General features: G+C 33.1%; 1 protein-coding gene across 1 annotated transcript in view; it reads left to right on the top strand.

Moving 5' to 3' along the window:
* LOC126808623 (uncharacterized) overlaps positions 1–20,535 on the top strand; it is a 154,962-nt gene that overhangs the window by 101,166 nt on the left and 33,261 nt on the right. Inside the window, exons 9-18 of the mRNA XM_050533506.2 lie at positions 2,318–2,419; positions 13,724–13,876; positions 14,043–14,174; positions 14,652–14,784; positions 15,051–15,121; positions 15,563–15,752; positions 16,371–16,526; positions 16,861–16,950; positions 17,678–17,802; positions 18,643–18,853. Coding sequence (XP_050389463.2) covers positions 2,318–2,419; positions 13,724–13,876; positions 14,043–14,174; positions 14,652–14,784; positions 15,051–15,121; positions 15,563–15,752; positions 16,371–16,526; positions 16,861–16,950; positions 17,678–17,802; positions 18,643–18,853 — 1,363 coding nt within the window. The remainder of the gene's footprint in view (positions 1–2,317; positions 2,420–13,723; positions 13,877–14,042; positions 14,175–14,651; positions 14,785–15,050; positions 15,122–15,562; positions 15,753–16,370; positions 16,527–16,860; positions 16,951–17,677; positions 17,803–18,642; positions 18,854–20,535) is intronic.

The raw sequence follows: 20,535 nt of genomic DNA, 5'->3' as shown, positions 1-20,535 counted from the left end.
TTGAACAAGACTTGAGCTTTGTGACGATTTGGGACTCTACTCGACTAAAGTCAGTGACTTGGGACTGGACTCGGTACTAAAGTCATGGACTCGGGACTCGACGTGCAGCAACTCGGGACTCTACTCAGTACTAAAGTCATGGACTTGGTACTGGACGTGCAGTGACTTGGGACTTGACGAGCAGGGACTTGGGACTCTACTCAGGCTCAAGGTCCCGCAATTTGTTCCCGCCTCCAGTGGTAATTACAAAGATATGATACATTGGAATTTTGTCAACATTCTAAGTACAGCTTGGAAGAAGTCATGAAAAATTAGATATTGTCCTAGATAAATAAATGGCGATCATTGACTCCAACCTTATGGATAACTGTAGCATGGGTAAAATGGTTCTTTTCTCTGAAATGGCATGGTTTCTCTTTTATGAAAACATTGCACATCAATATGACTTGGGGATAAACATTCTTTTAATTTTATTGTCTTTATTTTGAATTTAACATCTTATCGACACTTTATGTCAGTCCTTCATTAGAGACTGGTTAATTTGACCAAAACTAAGTATAGAATGGTAAGGTAGTCTGTGATGACCAGGCACCACTGCTAAAGATACTTGACATTTGAAATGCTGCTGTTTGTGCCAGATTCTCCACTTTACATTGTACATATACATGTAGTAGCATGATTTACTCAAACCTACCCAAATTCACCATTATTTCTACTACTATTAAAATAATTTATATCTATATTTGATGATATACTGTTCTTTATGCCAAATTGTCATTTTAATTTAAAATTTTAACGTTTTTGTTTCAAAAATGCCCCTCAAAAGGCAATTTCCAAGCCAGCGATTTTGTGCAATACACAGGTTATGTTCCTTGGTTACACGTTCAAAACTTGCTTGGATAGCACATTTTGAGGTGATTTTTGATGCAAAAACGCTACGATTTTTAATTAAAAATGACAATTTAGCATAAAGAACGGTATATTATTGAATATCGATATACATTATTGTCATGCGTTAAAATAATGGTGGATTTGGTTACAACTTCCAAACTTGCTTGGAAATTGCATTTTGTGGGACATGTTGATACGGAAACATTTGGCATAAAGAATGGTATATCAATATAAATTATGGTCTTTAAAGTTGAAATAATGGTAGATTTGGGTGGGTTTGGGTTAATCGTGCTACCATGTAGATATAACTGTAGAAATAAAGATTATCAGTACCAAAATGACTTACATAAAGTGTAGACCAGATGTTAACAGTCACATTCCATTCAATTCTGTTCAGATGGTATTCTGATTTTATTCCGTCGCTTAAGATTTAGCTTTTTGCTCCATAACATATAGCTATCAACTGTGGGTGTATTATGTTGTCACCCCTGTACATCGGTCTGTATGAGCGGATGAACTGTTTTCCGAAACCTTTTTAATGCTCCATAGCATATAGCTATCAACTGTGAGCGTATTATGTTGTCACCCCTGTACATCGGTCTGTATGAGCCGATGAACTGTTTTCCGAAACCTTTTTAATGCAATGAAGGCTACAGTTTTTAACAATTTTATTCAAATTTGGTGTGAAGCATTTGGTTCATGAAAGGACAAACCCTACGGATATTCTATGTTCCACAATCTTCCGCTCCTTGTACAATAGATAGAGACTACAATATTTAACAGATTTTTTTTCAAATTTATTTTGTGTGAAGCATTTTGATCATGAGAGGATGAACTCGGTGGATATTTAGCATTCTCTGAACTTCCATTCTGGAGTTATCCCCTCTTTTCTGAAAACCTTGTTAACACAATAGAGACTATAGTTTGAAACAGATTTTTTAAAACATTTAGTGTAAAGCATTATTAGGGGCATAAGAGGATGAGCCTTATTGATATTCACAGAGAAAATGACAGACTTTAAGAGATTTGAGGTCGGCAAGGACGAACCCTATAAATGTTTAACATCGCAGCCTTCAGTTTCTTAGTTACTTCCCCTTTTCTGAAAACCTTGCGAGCGTGATAGGTTTTACAGTTCTTAGTGGATTTTTTCAATCTTGTGAACATGATATTATTGATCAGGATTCTCATCAAATTTGGTCAACATCCAAGTTTTCCTTTCGAATTAGCTGCTGTCAAGACATAGCTGCTGTGTGGGCATATCTCCATGCTTTGCCCATATCTCTAATTAACCAACAGTTGAATCCAGACATGCTACTGGGTTGATCTGGATCAATAGATACAAATTATTATTCGATGGTGTTTTGGATCCCTGCTATTTTATTTTTATTTTTATTCCTGTTATTATTCCGAGATTTTTATGTTACAGTTCATTATCCGTCTCGTTGTCTAGTGATTCAGCCATAGACAAAGGGGAGGCAACTTCTCCAGAACAAAACGGACGTGTGCTCGACCTGGAGAAAGAATTAATGTAAGTTTTACAATGAGATTAACTAGTAGAATAGTACAGAATAATGTACTGAGGCCATCCTGACTCAGAGAGAGAGAGAGAAATGGGGTTTAACGTCCACTCAACACAAACTAGGTCATTTCAGGACTAACACATGGTTCAATTTTATTTAAATAATTCGCTTGCGCGTAGGGGTCTTTAGCGGTGGGAGGAAACCTGAGGATCCGGAGAAAACCCACGAAGTTGGACAGGCGAACCTACTACTCCTTGTCACGTACAACCGCGGAATCGAAACCATGCCAGTTGACTAAATGGCCGACCATATGATACGCCGTAGCTCGCACGTGCTAACCATTCGGCCATCCAACCCCCATCCTGACTCAGACTACTGATCATAGTGTAATTGACTGCTATCATGGGCATGACCAACCCTGACCCAGCCGAGTCATGACTTGTGAAGGTAAACCCTTAGCAAACTCTCTTCTAGAAGAAGCTGTGGTTTGGGATCATATATTTCACCAATCATTTCTATTGGGCTGAGAGCAATATTTAGCAGACTTCCCCAAAAGTGACCTGACTGTAGTCAAAATATTGATATAAAATTATTGCTTTGAGAAAGACACTCCAGTCAATACTTTTAAATCTGAAATTTCTGGTTTGGATTATTATTTGGGCTATCGTTAGGTTTGCACGATTGCATGATTTCTTTCATTCCCATATTTCTTAGATTCAAATTGTATTTTTTTTTAATTAGCTGTGGTGGCATCCTTCCTTAGAAATTGTATAATTTAACTTTTTATTTTATTACAAATATTTCAAATACAAATATGGAATGTTTTCTATGTGAAGCTTAACCCTTTGGTACCTATATAGACCTCCCAAAACTACTGTTCCTTTTAGAACCTCAAATCGGAGATGTCGTGTGAATAACTGTAGACTCTTTACAGATCTTATACTAGATATTTGCCTCAGACAGTTTGTGGCAGCCTAAGGAGCATTAGTTTCAAAAGGTTTAAAAAATGAGCTATAAAACTCACATTTCTTTAATTGTTTTAGAGAACCTGGATAATTAATATAGTATTTCCCTTTACCAGGTGCTGTAAGGGTTACTAGATTTTGTTCACATCTAGATCATATGTTGAATTAATTGGTACAGCATGCATATTTTAAACAATCATTTCATCAGTTTCTGTCCTTAACCTCTGACCTTGAAATAGTGATAAGATGACAAAATACTCATTTCTATAAAGCAGCTATTTTGGACTTTAGAAAGACCTGAACCTCCCCATGAACTGGCCTACAATTAGCATATCCCCTTACCATTAGGCTTGAGCTTAGGATGGCTGAGTTGTACATAATTCCTCATTGCCACGCTACTATCAAATACGTTATCATTTACTCTGACATAATGGTTTTACAGATCAGTTAAACTAAAATACTTCAAGAATTCAGCCTTTTCATTGGCTGATCACTGAAGGCATGGTATAAATTTTAGCTACAGGGTGCATGTATATATGTCTTTGTAGCTTAGGATGGACTTATGGAAGATTAGTTTTTTTTGCAAACTAAATAAATAATAAGTTCTTCTTCTTCTTAAAATATGTGTGTGCATTTGTCAACTTTTATTGCACGTAAACTGACAAGGATATATTAAATGTGAAGAATAATTGACCTCAATAATTTATTATACGAATGATATGATATTCAGAAAACTAAACATAATATAAATTCATTATGCAGAACCAAATGTTTTTGTTATGTCTGGCGTGGACTAATACGTTTCATGTTGTTGTCACGAGTGCTATACATGAATAAATATGATTTTTATCTCGGATATTATCATATTTTAGTTTCATGTTGTTGTCACGAGTGTTAGACATGAATAAATACGATTTTCATCTAGGATATTATCATATTTTAGTTGAATAATTACATGATTAATGTTGTCTAGTTATTATATCTATATTAACAAGCTGTTCGATCATATATTATTCATTTAAAGGACCGTGTCGAGATTGATTTATGGACATGGAACTGGTAGCGACGCGTAAGGTTCCGCCAATGTCAATCTGATTAAAACACAGATCCTATATCGTTTCGTTTTTATAGTTAAAAATTTCGTTTTACTTGTTTTTACTACACTTGGATCTGGAAGAGTTGTTATCATTGATGTGTTCTGAATGGTATGAGGGCTTAGGCAATGAAGCGATCTGTTACATCATAGGGTCAAAAACCACTTGTGTGACCTCTGATGAGACTTATCGCTACAACAGGTCAAATCTTCATGTAGTGTGGGCTATCGAAAGTATAAAAAAAAAAAAAAAAAAATATAGATCCGTAATTTAATCAGATTGCATCAATATAGGCTTGTACTTGTTCAAATTTATTAGACTGTGTGATCTGTTATGTGATGGGGTCACAGCAGTGATGGGATTTCAAAATTTTTCTTGTCGGACATTTTACCGAAAATAAAGGGGCATAACTCTTATCGTTATTTAAGCAGACGAATTCGTACCACAAAAGTCACATGTCAAAATATTCAAATCCCGTACGTAATAAAAATAGGTGAACCTCGCTATTTTTCATATTTAATTCCCGTACAGTATTCAATTCATACCACAATTAAAAACCACATGTCAACAAAATATTCAAATCCCGTACATAATAAAAATTGTGACCTCGCTATTTTTCACATTTAATTCCCGTACGGCATTCAAATTTATGTCAGTAAATGTCCTACAAAATTAAGCATTTTCTTAATATGTTGAATGAAAGCTTGCCGATCCTGCTTCGGCATCTGCCTAATAATATGTTAAGCAATATTCGTGCCGCGCTTGAGATCAAGGGAAAGTGCCACTGTGGATGAGAATTTCTATATGGATTCTTAAAAGACGTAAAAGATATCGTAGACAAAATGACTGTCCATTGATTTAGGGTGTTATTTACTCTTACGATATGTGACATCTATGATTAGTTTATTATAGATGATGTCGGCTCACATCAATGTGATTAAGATGCCCGACAAATGAGAAACCATGAGGCAAACGGGTGGATTAAAATTATAATCATTCTTGTTGAATTGATGAATAGTCCGACAAAAGGAAAGCAATGACTTCTGTTTAAGATTAGATTGATGAATTGTCCGACAAAGGATTAAGTCAGTCAATCAAGGCAGATTAAGTAGTTAAATCAAGGTAGGTTTATACATAGACGGTATAACACGATAAATACGTTGATCACTTAATTACCTAATAAACCCAGCGTATTATCGACGATAATCGGGTTGAGTGGTAGTTATACACTCAGTAAACTATATTAATTTCGGAATTTTGAATATTATTCACCATGTCTTGATGTCCGATTGGGCATATTCCCGATCGAACAATTTTGGGCGTTTGGAAAAAAGATTTGGACAAGTCCAGAATATACGGGCAAAATCCCATCACTGGGTCACAGTAGTTGAATGGTCAGGGAACTGAACTTAGTTTAAAGGAGGGATATGGGGGGAGATGGAGGAAGCATAGCTGAGTGGTGCCCCCTCCACAAACCTAAATATGCCACATTTTATGTAAATTCGGAATACTTCCATTAGTTTCAATGAGTTTTTTTCAATAGCATTTGGGAGGGGGGGGAGCGAGTGGTTAGCGCCCGCATTGTATCATAAGGTCTGTCATTGAGTCAAGTGGCATGGTTTCAATTCCCTGGTTGTACGTGACAAGGAGTGGCAAGGGCGCCTGTCCAACCTCCTGCCTTTTTGTCAAGGTTCTCCATTTTCAATATAAAACTGAACCATATGTGAGTCCAAAAATGATCTACATTGTGTCCAGTGGATGTTAAACCCTCCTCTCTCTCTCTCTCTCTCTCTCTCTCTCTCTTAATGTTGCTTCTTATTTCTTCAGGAAAGAAAACTAATTAAAAAATACAAAAAGTACTTGGTTACTTAATTTTACATTCAAATTTTATATATTAAACAAAACTTTCTTGAGAGTCACGTCGTGACTATTTATATTGATTTAGTCTTATGGTCATTGCAATTTATGATCATTTCTTTTTTTCAGTGTTGATATTAATGCTGAATTTATTATAATCATAATAGTACTTGAATTTTTAATGATATACGTTCAGTTACCAAGTACTTGAATGCTTTTAAAATGGATTACTGGCAGCAGATGCTAAGTTTGCAGCAAGATGTAAATATTGAATGTTAAATTTGGACTAGTATTCTATTTGAATACTGTACGTGAACAGTGTATGTTAAAATTGGACTGGTATTCTATTTGAATTAGCAATCTATTTGAACACTGTATGTCAAATTAGGATTAGTATTAGTATTCTGTTTGTATACTGTATGTTGAATTTGGACTAATATTCTATTTGAACACTTTTGTTAAATTTGGACTAGTTGTCTATAATGAACACTGTATGTTAAATTTGGTCCAGTATTCTAATTCAATACTACATGTGAATTTGGACTAATATTCTATTTGAATTCCATATGGAAATATAGTGTGTGAATACTGTATGTTGAAGTTTGACTAATATTCTATTTGAATATCATTTGTGAATACTGTATGTTGAAGTTGGATTAGTATTCTATTTGAATACTGTATGCTCAGTTTGGACTAATATTCTATGTGAATACTGTATGTTGAAGTTTGGCTAATATTTTATTTAAATACTTTATGTGAATACTGTATGTTGAAGTTTGACTAATATTCTATCTGAATACTGTATGCTCTATTTGGACTAGTATTCTATATGAATACTGTATGTTGAAATTGGATAAATATTCTATCTGAATACTGTATGCTCAACTTGGACTAGTATTCTATGTGAAAACTGTATGTTGAAATTGGATAAATATTCTATCTGAATACTGTATGCTCTATTTGGACTAGTATTCTATATGAATACTGTATGTTGAAATTGGATAAATATTCTATCTGAATACTGTATGCTCTATTTGGACTAGTATTCTATATGAATACTGTATGTTGAAATTGGATAAATATTCTATCTGAATACTGTATGCTCTATTTGGACTAGTATTCTATATGAATACTGTATGTTGAAATTGGATAAATATTCTATCTGAATACTGTATGCTCTATTTGGACTAGTATTCTATGTGAATACTGTATGTTGAAATTGGATTAATATTCTATCTGAATACTGTTTGCTCAACTTGGACTAGTATTCTATGTGAATACTGTATGCTCTATTTGGACTAGTATTCTAGGTGAATACTGTATGTTGAAATTGGATTAATATTCTATCTGAATACTGTATGCTCTATTTGGACTAGTATTCTATGTGAATACTGTATGTTGAAATTGGATTAATATTCTATCTGAATACTGTTTGCTCAACTTGGACTAGTATTCTATGTGAATACTGTATGCTCTATTTGGACTAGTATTCTATATGAATACTGTATGTTGAAATTGGATTAATATTCTATCTGAATACTGTATGCTCTATTTGAAATATGTTTTGTCCACCATTTTCATTTATGAGGTAAGTTGTGATTTTGAAATGTATAATTTACACAACAAAGGTTTTTATTACAGCATTCTTGTAACTATTGGTTTTTTTATTGCATATTCTCTATCAAGTCAGTGGAGAGTTTTTGATAAGATAAGAAATGGACGGATCAGATTTTTGTCACTTAAATTGTTCATTCGAGATCCAATGGAGAATGATGCTGGCTCACTAAACCCTAGCTCACGACACGCACAGGTCTTGGATTTGGTAGCTCGGAGACAAGCCGCAAGAATCCGGGTTAAAATTTTGTATATGCAGGACCAAAAGTCTCTACGGCTGGTCTACGATCTTCTTGCGCACAGGTTTACTAAAGATTTTTCTGTAGACAACCCGTAGTAGCCTTACGGCGTGTGGGTTGTAAGCCAGGTTTAATCTTTAGGTCTGGGCTTCACCCCTTTTTGACTGAGAAAGTTCCTCTGTATTTGCCAGCCAGGTTTCCCCTTGTCAGTTGTGCATGATGGAGAGCCTGACAAGGGAAAGTGTCAGTTATTCAAATGGAACAAAAAAAAAAACATGTACACATTAGCGTGCTTGTAAATTAACCCTTGGCTGTTGAAATTGGAAGAAGAGTAGGCAGAGGCACCTCTGTCCTGGCAAAATTTCCTTCATAGCAACACTTCATGGTGTATATCTGTCTTTATTATTAGCTCAGTGAGTTCAGAATAGTAAGACATTAAATCTTATATCATTTCAGATTATTGTGCAGGACCAGGCCCCTGGTTGTTTAAGGAAGCATTCTCAGACTTAGTTAAGAATTTATTCAACTTTCAATCACTGTTTATGAAAAATATCTTTGATCCAGAAACACAAATGTATTTGATACATTAAAACAACAAACGTTTTATAAAGGGCTATAATTAAAACAACAAAAGTTTTATAAAGGGTTATATTTTAGTTAGAATAAGGTGAACACATTGGAGCGAATTCTTAACTTGAGTCTGAGAATGTTTTGTGAAACTGGGACCAGGGCAATCTGTCAATTAAAACTTTAACTCTAAATCAACCAGGTTTATTCACTAATATATACTGACGTCCAAAAGAAAGTATACACACTAAAAGTATGACTAAGTTTTGTTTAGATTAAAAACATTTGATAAAGCATTACTGAGTTTGTCTCTTGCGTCCAAGCTTAACATTTCTAAGCAAAATAAAAATGTGAAACAAATTGACATTCTACCCTAATACCGTATACCATGGAAAAACGACTTTGGTTGATGCAGCACAAAATGCACGGTGTATACTTTCTTTTGGACATTAGTATATATATCTATGATTGCTTCTTTAAATCCCAATTTTTGTCTATATATTTTTAGACAAGTTCTGAATTAGATATATATGTTCCAGTTTCCTCCCACTGCTAAAGACCCCTACGCGCAAGCGAATTATTGAAATAAAATTAAACCATATGTTATTCCCGAAATGACCTAGTTTGTGTCGAGTGGACGTTAAACCCCATTTCTCTCTCTCTCACTCTCTCTCTCTCTCTCTCTCAGATATATATGTGTGATTATTTCTTGAAATCCAGGCCTGGAAATAACGGTTTTAGATGTATCAGACAAAATGTCAGGCACTAATGAAATAGTACGACATTTTCAACTTAGTGCCGGACATGTGTTTATAATATCAATAAAAAGATAAATCAGTGCCTGACAAAATGACAGGCACCAGAGGTTTTGGGCCTAACAAAGCCTGATGAATCTGTGCCTGACATTGTCTGTGACAGGTACCTCATTTCCAGGCTTGTTAAATCCCAACTTTGGTCTATCTTTTTAGACATGTTCTGTTTTATATTTTGAATATGGTAGATATATATATGGTAAACTATATAAGATGAAAACTACTGTATATTGTATAAATCAATATGTACTTATTGGTACAGGCAGCTTGACATACATACATCTATATTTGAAGTTTTTACTTATCAACATATGTTTATGACTCATGTTCTACTGAATATTGTATTGGTCATACAGATTAATCATCATAATAATATACAGATAAATATATTTTGGTCGGGGCACGGTGACTAAGTGGGTAGGACTCTGGAGGTCGAGTGTTCGATCCCTGCATTGACCAACAGAGTTCATTGAGATTTTCCAAGGTGGTTTCCCCTTGTCAGTGGTGCAGCTGTCTATATTCTGGTTACATCACAATTTTTTGCCATCTGACAGGAGCCGCTAAAAAATCTAAACCCCATGACACAAAGTTGGTCTTGTATCCCCTTCACTTAGCCAGTTGAGCCCTGACCCTAATTGGTGTTTTTGATTAGGCCAGTGCTTGTAATTTAAATTTATTTTGAATATTAAATAAAATTAATTACATTTATTGTCTTGGTGAGAATGATAATTCTGTCTCTTTAAAAAATAATTAGAAAAGTCAAGAAATGGTTCAGTAAAGTTAAAATGGTTCAAATATAATATAGTCAAATAGGAGTTAAAAAACTAGAAATGGTACAAAAATAGTAAAATAGGAGTTTAAAAAAACTAGAAATGGTTCAAAGATAGAAGTTAAAAAACTAGAAATTGTTCAAAAATAGGAGTTAAAAAACTAGAAATGGTTAAAAAATAGTCAAATAGGAGTTTAAAAAAACTAGAAATGGTTCAAAGATAGAAGTTAAAAAACTAGAAATTGTTCAAAAATAGGAGTTAAAAAACTAGAAATGGTTAAAAAAAATAGTCAAATAGGGGTTTAAAAAACTAGAAATGGTTAAAAAAAAAATAGTCAAATAGGGGTTTAAAAAACTAGAAATGGTAAAAAAAATAGTCAAATAAGAGTTAAAAAAAACCCTAGGAATAGTCAAATAGGAATTAAAAATCTAGAAATAGTTAAATAGGATTTAAAATTGTTGAGAAAGAGGAGTGAGGTGTTAGATTGTTGATTGCTGGAATACCTGTTGACAGTTTTATTAATCTAATTTAAGCACCTGAGTTAATTACCTTGTTGTTTTAACATATTGATCTGTTATTATATACCTGTATACATGAATCAAAGATAAACAATATGGCTGTTGTTTGGATTAACACCAGACTTAATTATAAAACCAAATCATAATTTTATGGAATACCTCACTGGTTAAAAATACACACATAACTTTATGGAATACCTTTAAAGTATCTTTGTCTCGTAATTAAGCCTAAAATAAGGCCCCTGTCACAGATAATATCATGCACAAATTCAGGCACAATCCCTCTGGTGTCTGTCTTTTTTGGACAGCACTGATTTGTGATTATTTAACGTTTTTTATTAATATTTGTAATCCATGTCTAGCACAAAATTAAGACAGTCAGGTACAACGTTAAGTCGGATGGTGTCGTTAACACGTGGAGAATTCAACAAAAAGTAGGCAGCAACACTGCTGTCCGAGCAATAATCCTCTCATGGCAGACTACACAATGTATGCCCGCCTTCATTATCCTAGCTGCAGAAAAGCAGTACGTTAAAACACCCACATTTCATTCTAGCTGTTGATCAAAAGTAAAATGTCCTGATGTCATGAAATTCTACAAGCCTCTTTATCTATACTTTATATCGTAATATCATTCACATCAAAATTAAATAAAAAATTTTTTCTAAAAATTGAAGAGCAAAATATAGCTTCATGAAACATTAAACTTTATTCATGGCACAGGAGAAGGCTGTAATTTATACAAATAAAAACATAGACAACCATCATTACATAAAAAATATGTTATCTGATCCAGGATGTTATGTTTTTTGTATTCTAGTCTGTAAAGTCTTAGTTGAAATGCAAGTGCAATAATAATTAAATGGTGTTTAATATCATAAATTGAAATTTTATTTAAGTCCAAAACACCACAGACTAAAAACACTTTATCAAAAATATTTTAAATTGAAAATATTATGGAATGTGGTACCACACGAGGATAAGGGGCTAAATAAAAATACCTGTAAGGTTATTGAAACATTGCATGTAATAAACCAAGTAGAACCGTAAAGCTTTGGTGTTGTTATTAAAGTTATACCTCTGCTCCTAAATGTCATAAAGGAATAGATAATATGGCTGTTGTTTGGATTAGCACCTGATTAGATAGATTAAGGAAAGCACAACACCTATTTGATAATCTCTTTACCAATCAAACAATCAAATGGGTAGCTTTGACTTTAAGTTAATCTCTTTTCCAATCAAACAATCAAACTGGTGGCTTTGACTTCAAGTTGAGCATATCTTAAACTTACTTCAATAAATATCTTTCCTGTCATTTTGCTGTCATTACACTTTCTTCTTCCATTGATGTACAGTACATCTCTTGTGTGTAGACCTGAACAATTCTTATAAATTCTACATGTTATTTCTTTTACATTAACCTTATTGAGTTAATTTGAGGCAATTTTAGATTGTACATCTGAGGAACTGTTGTTGTCGCCAAATTCCAGAAATTCAGACTTCGTTAATTTGGCAGCATTTTGGAATTGTTTTTTGATAAAGGTCTATGAATTTGTTAAAATATATGACGCTACCATGTTGCTCTCGATATCATACACAATGGTGTACATATTCAAGTCATGTTATGACAGATATAATAAGTAAGTCCACTTGATTTTTTTATATAAATTTGTCTAGTTTATTGTTGTTTTCTTTTCTTTTTTTGTACTTTTGTATTCATATTCTAACAATGGAACAGGGAATGTGCATGTTGTCATTAGCTCAAAATCTGTGTTTATTTTCTGAACACCTGAGCAGATCAACTTTCCCTATATTGTTCTGGCATGTACTTTTTACCAGGCACTTATAGGTGGCACTGGATTGTTTATATTATATGCAGAGAATAATGGAGCGAAAAATTCAATTCATCAGATCTTTGTACATACTGAAAGGAACTGAACCATTCTTGAACTGATATTCCTTTCCAAGATGTAGGGTCGTCTGTCTAACCTCGTTGGTTTTCTCCAGGTCCTCCGGTTTCCTCCCACCGCCAAAGACACCTACGCGCTAGCGAATTATTGAAAAGAAATTGAACCATGTGTTAGTCCCTAAATGACCAAATTTGTGTTGAGTGGACTTACCCCCCTCCCCCCTCTCCCTATCTGTCTCTCTCTCTTTCTTTTTCTCTCTCTCAGAGATTCAACTTTCACAGTCTTGTAGCTTCAAGGGATTAAAAATCCCTCAATTGACCATCAGAAGCTTTATATACTATAATAAAGTAAACATGTTTAAGTGTGTTTATTTTAAAGCCATGTGCCATGTATTGATATTTTCAATGTTTATAAGCCAGAATCTATATTGAATATGGAAATCTGTATTGAAGGTTTACTTACTGTTTTTGTCACGAGAATGTTTTTGTTCAACTTGAAATGGATTAGTATGGAATGTGTTCAAAATCAAGGTTTAGAATTTGTGGAAAGGCTGTATCTTTTCATATAACACTTCTGCTTATTGTATTGCTAGATGGGTGAAATATTCAATAGATTGAAATGCAATAATGGGCAAATTGTTTTTAGTTTATTGACACAGGCATTTTGGTCAATTTAGCTGGATATGTAAAATAAGAATTACAAGTTGGGGAGGGGATATTTTACATTATGTTTCTATGGTCATCCCATGATAATTGTACATATTTCCTAAAACCAATGCAAATAGATTCATGACTCGTCTAAATAGATAATAACTACTGAGAGATAATATCTGGACATTTTCACTTTTTGATATTTCTCATAAACAGTGATTGAAAGTTGAGTAAATTTTTAAGTCTGAGAATGCTTTGTGAACTCGGAGCCTGCTGTGTTTCATTTTGATAAAAGCTTCTTCTCTTTTATTTGCAGTGCTACAAAATGTGAATTAGCGCGAGTGATGAACAAACAGACGTGTTTTAATGAGATCTTGAAACAGAAGGATGAGATTATCAGTGACCTTGACGACAAACTCAGTAAAGTCAGTCCCAATGATCAACCTTATGACAGTAAAAAACGTGTCAAGTAAGTTAGTTAGCAGTTTCATTATGGTACTATCTTATCATAAGAGGCTTTAGGATATTTGTATTTGTAAATTGTAAAATAATTTTTGTCTAGAAAGCAGCTATCATAGAATTTCACCTATTCATAACAAAAAGCTAAATTAAACGCATTTTTGATTTATTTTTAGAGCTGTGGCTTCCTCAGAACTTCATGAAAGAGTACGGGTACTACAAAACCAAAATCGGTTTTTAAATGAAGAAGTTCGCAGATTGGCCAAATTACGTGGTACTGATGCCAACAGATTTACGGATCAAGATCTGTAAGTAACAAAATACACTCGTCAGCGAGACAAGTCGAGCAATTTCAATAGAAGTCCAATTTTTAGTTCTTTAGGGTCTTGATAGAAAAATAACCACTTAAGTCAGTATTTAAAAACTAAAAATTGGAAACTAGAAGTTTTTGAGAAGAACAACCAACTACCATATTATTTGTTTTTAAATTTAGTTCTTTTCCTGAAGAATTAGAAATCAAAATTTTGATAGATTTTCCTAAAGAACAAAAATTCAAATTGATATGGCCTTATATGTAATAATATATTTTTTATGGATGATTCAATACCGATAAATAAATACAATTTGGGTCTTAAACCATGAACATTTGTTGATGTTTTACAATAAATGAATAATTGAAGGACTTTAAAAAATGAATAAATATTTTAAATACTGTGTACATGTTACCTTATAATATTATTAAATTATGAAGGAATAGTAAAGATTGTTTTCATTTTATTTGTCAGACATTTATCATCATTAGAAGGAGAGATAGAGAAATGGAAATATGATTATGTTTCTCTGATACAGTCTAGTATTCGCTTCTCTGGTACAGATAGCATGGACGATGCTGAATTAATTCTATTTGGTGGTGATAGGGTAAATATCCCTTTTGTTCTTTTAAATTTTTGCTCGGACATAGAACAGGTTTTTTTTAAAGAGATATGATAGATTTAGAAGAAAAAAAATATAGATTGTATATAAAATTTGTCTGGAATTGGTAAATGAAACTGAAAATCTGTCACATTCAACATTTTTTAAACATGTTTTTTTTTTATTTTATTTTTTTTTATTCATATTTTTTATACGTTTACAATATTTTCTTTTCTGTTGCATTAAAGGGTATTTGTTCCTTTGTATTTTAGCATAAAAAGCGTGTTTTAAGTTTATTAGATGAAGCCAGAAAATTAAATCCAAGTTTACCCACGTATGAAAGGTATGAGCTGACATTTTATTATTCAAGGGACATAACTCTAGATAAATGAACACTAAGTCATAAAATGAAAGCTGATCAATTTATTTGCAAAGTTATGATATTGGACTATATTTGTATATTAAGATTGTGCATAAATGTAGTTGAATAACTCCATTTGATTAAAGTCAAGCTGTTCATATCATAAAAAATTAACATTATAATGTCTGATAATGTGTCAAGGGAGACAACTCTAATTCAAATAAAATTCAATGAACTTAAATTTTATGCTCATATTTTTAAGACATTCACTGTTTTATTTTTAGCTTTTATTGGATATTCTAAGCCCGGTTAATAATGCATGTACCTTTTATAATTTGTTTGGGTTTTTTTCATTATTAACTTACCTGGAGGTTATAAGTTTCTGTACAGAACAAATTTTGTTTATTTTGATTGTTTTTTCAGACTTGCAAATAAAGAAGTACATGTTGATGCCTATGGTTTTAAACATAGTTTTGAGGATAATGGTCTCTTATTACATTATTTATGTCAAGAATTGAGTCAACATTTTATCACACAAGCTGGTTCATATGAAGAACATCAGAAAAAATGGATGTTGTACCTTAGACAAAACAGTAAATCAGTTTTTAAAGATGTAAGTTTTATGAATTGTTTCACATTGGCATTTAGTACTTGAACTTCTATAAACAGGACACAATTCTATTGAATACAATCACTGAGTGTCATTTCAACTAGGCTTCTCTAGTCTTTGGCAATCGATGCTTGTTAAAAAGTAGAGAAGCTTAGTCAAAACATCGCTCAGTAATAAACTGTAATTGTATTCCATAAATTAAGTCCTGTTTATATAAATTATGGTCCTGATTACTGTAGAAATCTTACTTTGAACTTATATCAAAATTACTCATTGAATTCCCTATCTTAATTTAATTTTAAATTAAATTTTGTTTTCATTGCCTTTGCCCCCCAAAAATATGATTTTTTTTTGCATTCTATTTGAAAATGTCTCTTTTATAAACATAATACTGTTTTCTTGTGGATTTTCCATTCTGGGGTTTGCTTGCCAGCAGTGTATTACTGAGTGCCTGGCAAGGACAACCATCTAGTAATTTGGATTGGAACGACAATCGTAATTTTATTTTATGTTTGTATGAAGAATTACAAAATTTTCTGAAACTAATATTGCGTAAATTTGCTTATTTTTATCTTAACAATTCCAAACCTTTTACGGACACATATTTTTTGTTTATTTCAGCGAGGAGTATTAAAACAGTTAGTGAGGGGTGGAATACCAGATCAGTACAGAAAACAAGTATGGCGTCAGTTAGTCCACAGTCGGGTTCAAGATGTTATCACAGAGAAAGGTCCTCATTATTACAGAAATTTATGCAACATGGTTCCTGATTCACCTGTAAGTGATCTTAAATCCGATCTTTTTGTAATTTCTGTCCATGGCATTTAGTAAATGGAGCATAATCTTTAATCAATTATTTTTTTTTTTTTTTTTTAATGTTGCCATTGTCAGTGAATCAGGGGTCTTAATCCATTTCGAAATAAACTGGCCAGAGGTTTGTGTAGCGTATCGTATGCTGAATAAGCTAATATTTATGATTACCACAACAAAAATATAGCAAAAATAATTTGTCAATGCCCTGTATATGGAATATGGTTACTAATGGAATATCTGATTTTGAAGTGTAAAAATGTCCATGAAATAAAATTGAAATATCTGTTGTACTTTACAGTTAGCAGCTAGATACAGAAAACAGATATCTTTAGATCTGATGAGAACTATGCCAAGTAATGTTAAATTTGCTACAGCAGGTTCTAGAGGGGTAAGTCTACACTCTTTTACTATTATTAGAAGGTTTTATACATAGGCACAGCCTTTTCCCATTCCAAATTCAGATTGACTGCATAAAAATATTGTTTATTAAAAAAAAGGAATGGGAGAGGATGGTTGAATGGTATAAGATGTGCGATTTAGATCATAAGGTTTGTCATAGACTCGAGTGGGACGTTTTCTTTCCCAAGCTTGTACCTGACCCCGTCTTTATTAGCCCAGTCGGAGTTAGACGTTAAACCCCATTTCATTTCATTTTTTGTACCTGACCAGCAGTAGGATTGCCCAGGATACCTCAGATTTCTCTGGTATCCTCCAATTCTCTCTCTCTGTTTACTATTAAATCATTTTTATCATCACCTGTGGTCAGAAATTTAGACATATCATTCTAAATGCTATAGTTAATAAGATATAATTGACTGATTTATTCAGTAATGAATTTGTATATTTTGTAGTTATATGTAATTTTTTTATGAAATTGTACTTAAGTAATACATGTATTACTACAAATGTTAATACAAAATTTTAAAGTCTGTTGAAACCAAAAAATTTCATTAATATTTAAAATACATCAATTAATTTTAACATTCCTAACATAAAATCACCAATAAAATAAAACCAATAATTTGAACATTAATAAAATGGAGAGTGCATACATGGATTTGATAATTGTCTATCGAAGTCGACCATAATTAATGTTTGTATGTTATATATTTCAGATAATGGATTTACAAGATGTGTTACTAGCTTTCTGTATTCACAGTCCTGATATTGGTTACTGTCAGGGGATGAACTTTATAGTTGGAATGGCTTTATTATTTATGGATGCCCAAGATGCTTTTTGGTATGTTGGCATATAGAACCTTATTGTAAAAACATGTGCTGACCTTATTTGTGTTATAGATGATAACGTCTGTCACTGATGCAAGTGTCATGGTTTCAAACCCAAGCTTTTACATGACCTAGAGTAATGTCACCTGTCTTATCTTTGTGTTTTTTTCTGGTTTCTCGCTGTTATTGTAAAAACATGTGCTAACTTTATATGTGTTTTAGATGATAACGTCTGTCACTGATGCAAGTGTCGTGGTTTCAAACCCAGGCTTTAACATGACACCTGTAATATCACCTGTCTTATCTTTATGTGTTTTTCTCCAGTTTCTCACTCTTGCTGTTGAAAGATCCTACACACACAAGAAAATTATGTTTGTGTTAAATGCAGAGCTTACACCTACATAGTTTTCCAGAATGTCAATTTTAGACATATTTTATTTTTTACTTCGTATTAGCCAGGGGGGTTGGATGGCTGAATTGTTAGCACGTGCTCACTGTATCATAAGGTCTGTCATTGACTCAACTGGCGGGGTTTCGATTCTCTGGTTTGACGTGACAAGGAGTAGGGTTACCTGTCCAACCTCGAAGGTTTTCTCTGTGTCCTCTGGTTTCCTCCCACTGCTAAAGACCCCTACGCGCAAGCAAATTATTGAAGTAAAATTGAACCATGTGTTAGTCCCGAAATGAGAAATGACCTAGTTTGTGTCGAGTGGACGTTAAACCCCATTTCTCTCTCTCTCTCTCTCTCTCTCACTGTATTAGCAAGATATTGTTTAAAAAGAATATGACAATCATTAGCATTATTCCAATTTTCTAAATATTTAGTTATATTTTATTTATCTCCTATCAACAGGACCTTGGTAGCTACGACAGAAAGATATTTTTCCAGCAATTATTTTGATCATAATCTAGTTGGAGCTCAAGCGGATCAACAAGTGCTCAAAGATATCGTTTTTGAAAAACTCTCTGTTACTGCCAAACATCTAGATGCCATAGATATAGAAATATCAACGGTCACACTCAACTGGTTCCTGGCGATTTATTTTGATGCCGTTCCGTTTATGGTAAGTTTGGATTATTTTAAGTTTTTTAATAGCTAGTGCAATGGAACCCCACAAGAAAACCTGATAACAAAGATATAACACACACAGACATAAAAAGCAAAATACAACTCTCCAATCATGAAATGAAATGGGGTTTGACGTCTTGCTGTTCTGCACTGACTGAGTTAATGAAGACGGTTCTCCAATCCAGTGTGGATGACCGAATGGTTAGTGTGGGTGCATTACGTCAAAAGGTCTGTCATTGAGTCAAGTGGCATGGTTTGGATTCCCCACTTGTATGTGACAAGGAGTAGGGCCGCATGTCCGACCTCGTGGGTTTTCTCCAGATCCCACTGCTAAAGACCCCTACGCACAAGCGAATTATTGAAATAAAATTAAGCCATATGTTAGTGCCGAAATGTCGTGCGGACATTAAACCCCATCTCTCTCTCTCTGGAAATTACAAGAAGTAAACAATAACAGTATTACTAAATCAAGCGAATAGATCCAAGGGTCGGTTGTACAATAGGCTAATGTTTTTTAGTTCAGCTATGCAAACTGTAATATCACCCACAGTCCGACCAAGCTTTGAAACCTTAATAGATAAAACCACAAAATGTTTTATTTATAAATCAATTTATTTATTTATTTTCTATATACATGTAAAATTAAACTCTGTCATAAAACAGGATATAGATTTCTTTATCAGAGCACTAAAAAAGAAATTATATTTACTATATACAAGTAAAGTCTAAATCAGAGCACTAAACAAAGAAATAATATTTACTATATACAAGTAAAGTCTAAATCAGAGCACTAAACAAAGAAATAATGTTTACTATATACAAGTAAAGTCTAAATCAGAGCACTAAACAAAGAAATAATGTTTACTATATACAAGTAAAGTTAAACATTGTATTTTCAAAATATGAAATCCCAATATGGACTACTTTATCAGACAGGAAAAAAGAAAATAATATTTTCTATTTTCAAGTAAAATTAAATGCTATTATATAAAACACAATATGGACGGCTTTATCCAACACACAAAAAAGGATATGATATTTTTTATGTACAAGAAAAATACACTGTTCTTTAAAAATATAATGTTATAAAACGCAATATGGACCCTTTATCAGACACACAAATAAAAACAAACCCAGAAACCTTTGTCCTCTACATTAATTTAACGTATCTATCTCTCTCTCTCTCTCTCTCTGAAGTCAAAGGGTTATCTTTAATTGAGCTTGTGGAATTTCTACTGGTACATTGTTTATCTATTAATGGTTTTATGTAGTGTACCATACATGGTATTTCATGTGACCGGTACCTTCACTAATCTCAGATAGAACCCACCCATGAAATAATGAATGTACAGGTGTTTGATGAAATGTATGCAAAGCACCTACACTGATTTCAGATAGAATCCGCCCATGAAATAATGAATGTACTGGTGCTTTCCCCTTCGCTGAAGACAGCACTAAATGTTTTGATAAAATCACATTAATGATAATAGATACAAAATCATGAAACTACTGGAGTATAGCAATGAGGTCTGCATATAATGAGGTATTTGGATTGATGAAAAACTCTGAACACACCCCTACTGATTGATCAGGGTTGTTTCTTTAACAAACATTTTGAATAGATAAAACTTTCACTGAAAGTGTTCTCACAAATATTTGAATTCAAATAGTTCTTCA

This window comes from Patella vulgata, chromosome 1 (genome assembly GCF_932274485.2).
Source record: "Patella vulgata chromosome 1, xgPatVulg1.2, whole genome shotgun sequence".
Taxonomy (NCBI): domain Eukaryota; kingdom Metazoa; phylum Mollusca; class Gastropoda; family Patellidae; genus Patella; species Patella vulgata.
This window is presented reverse-complemented; position numbering and strand designations above follow the sequence as displayed.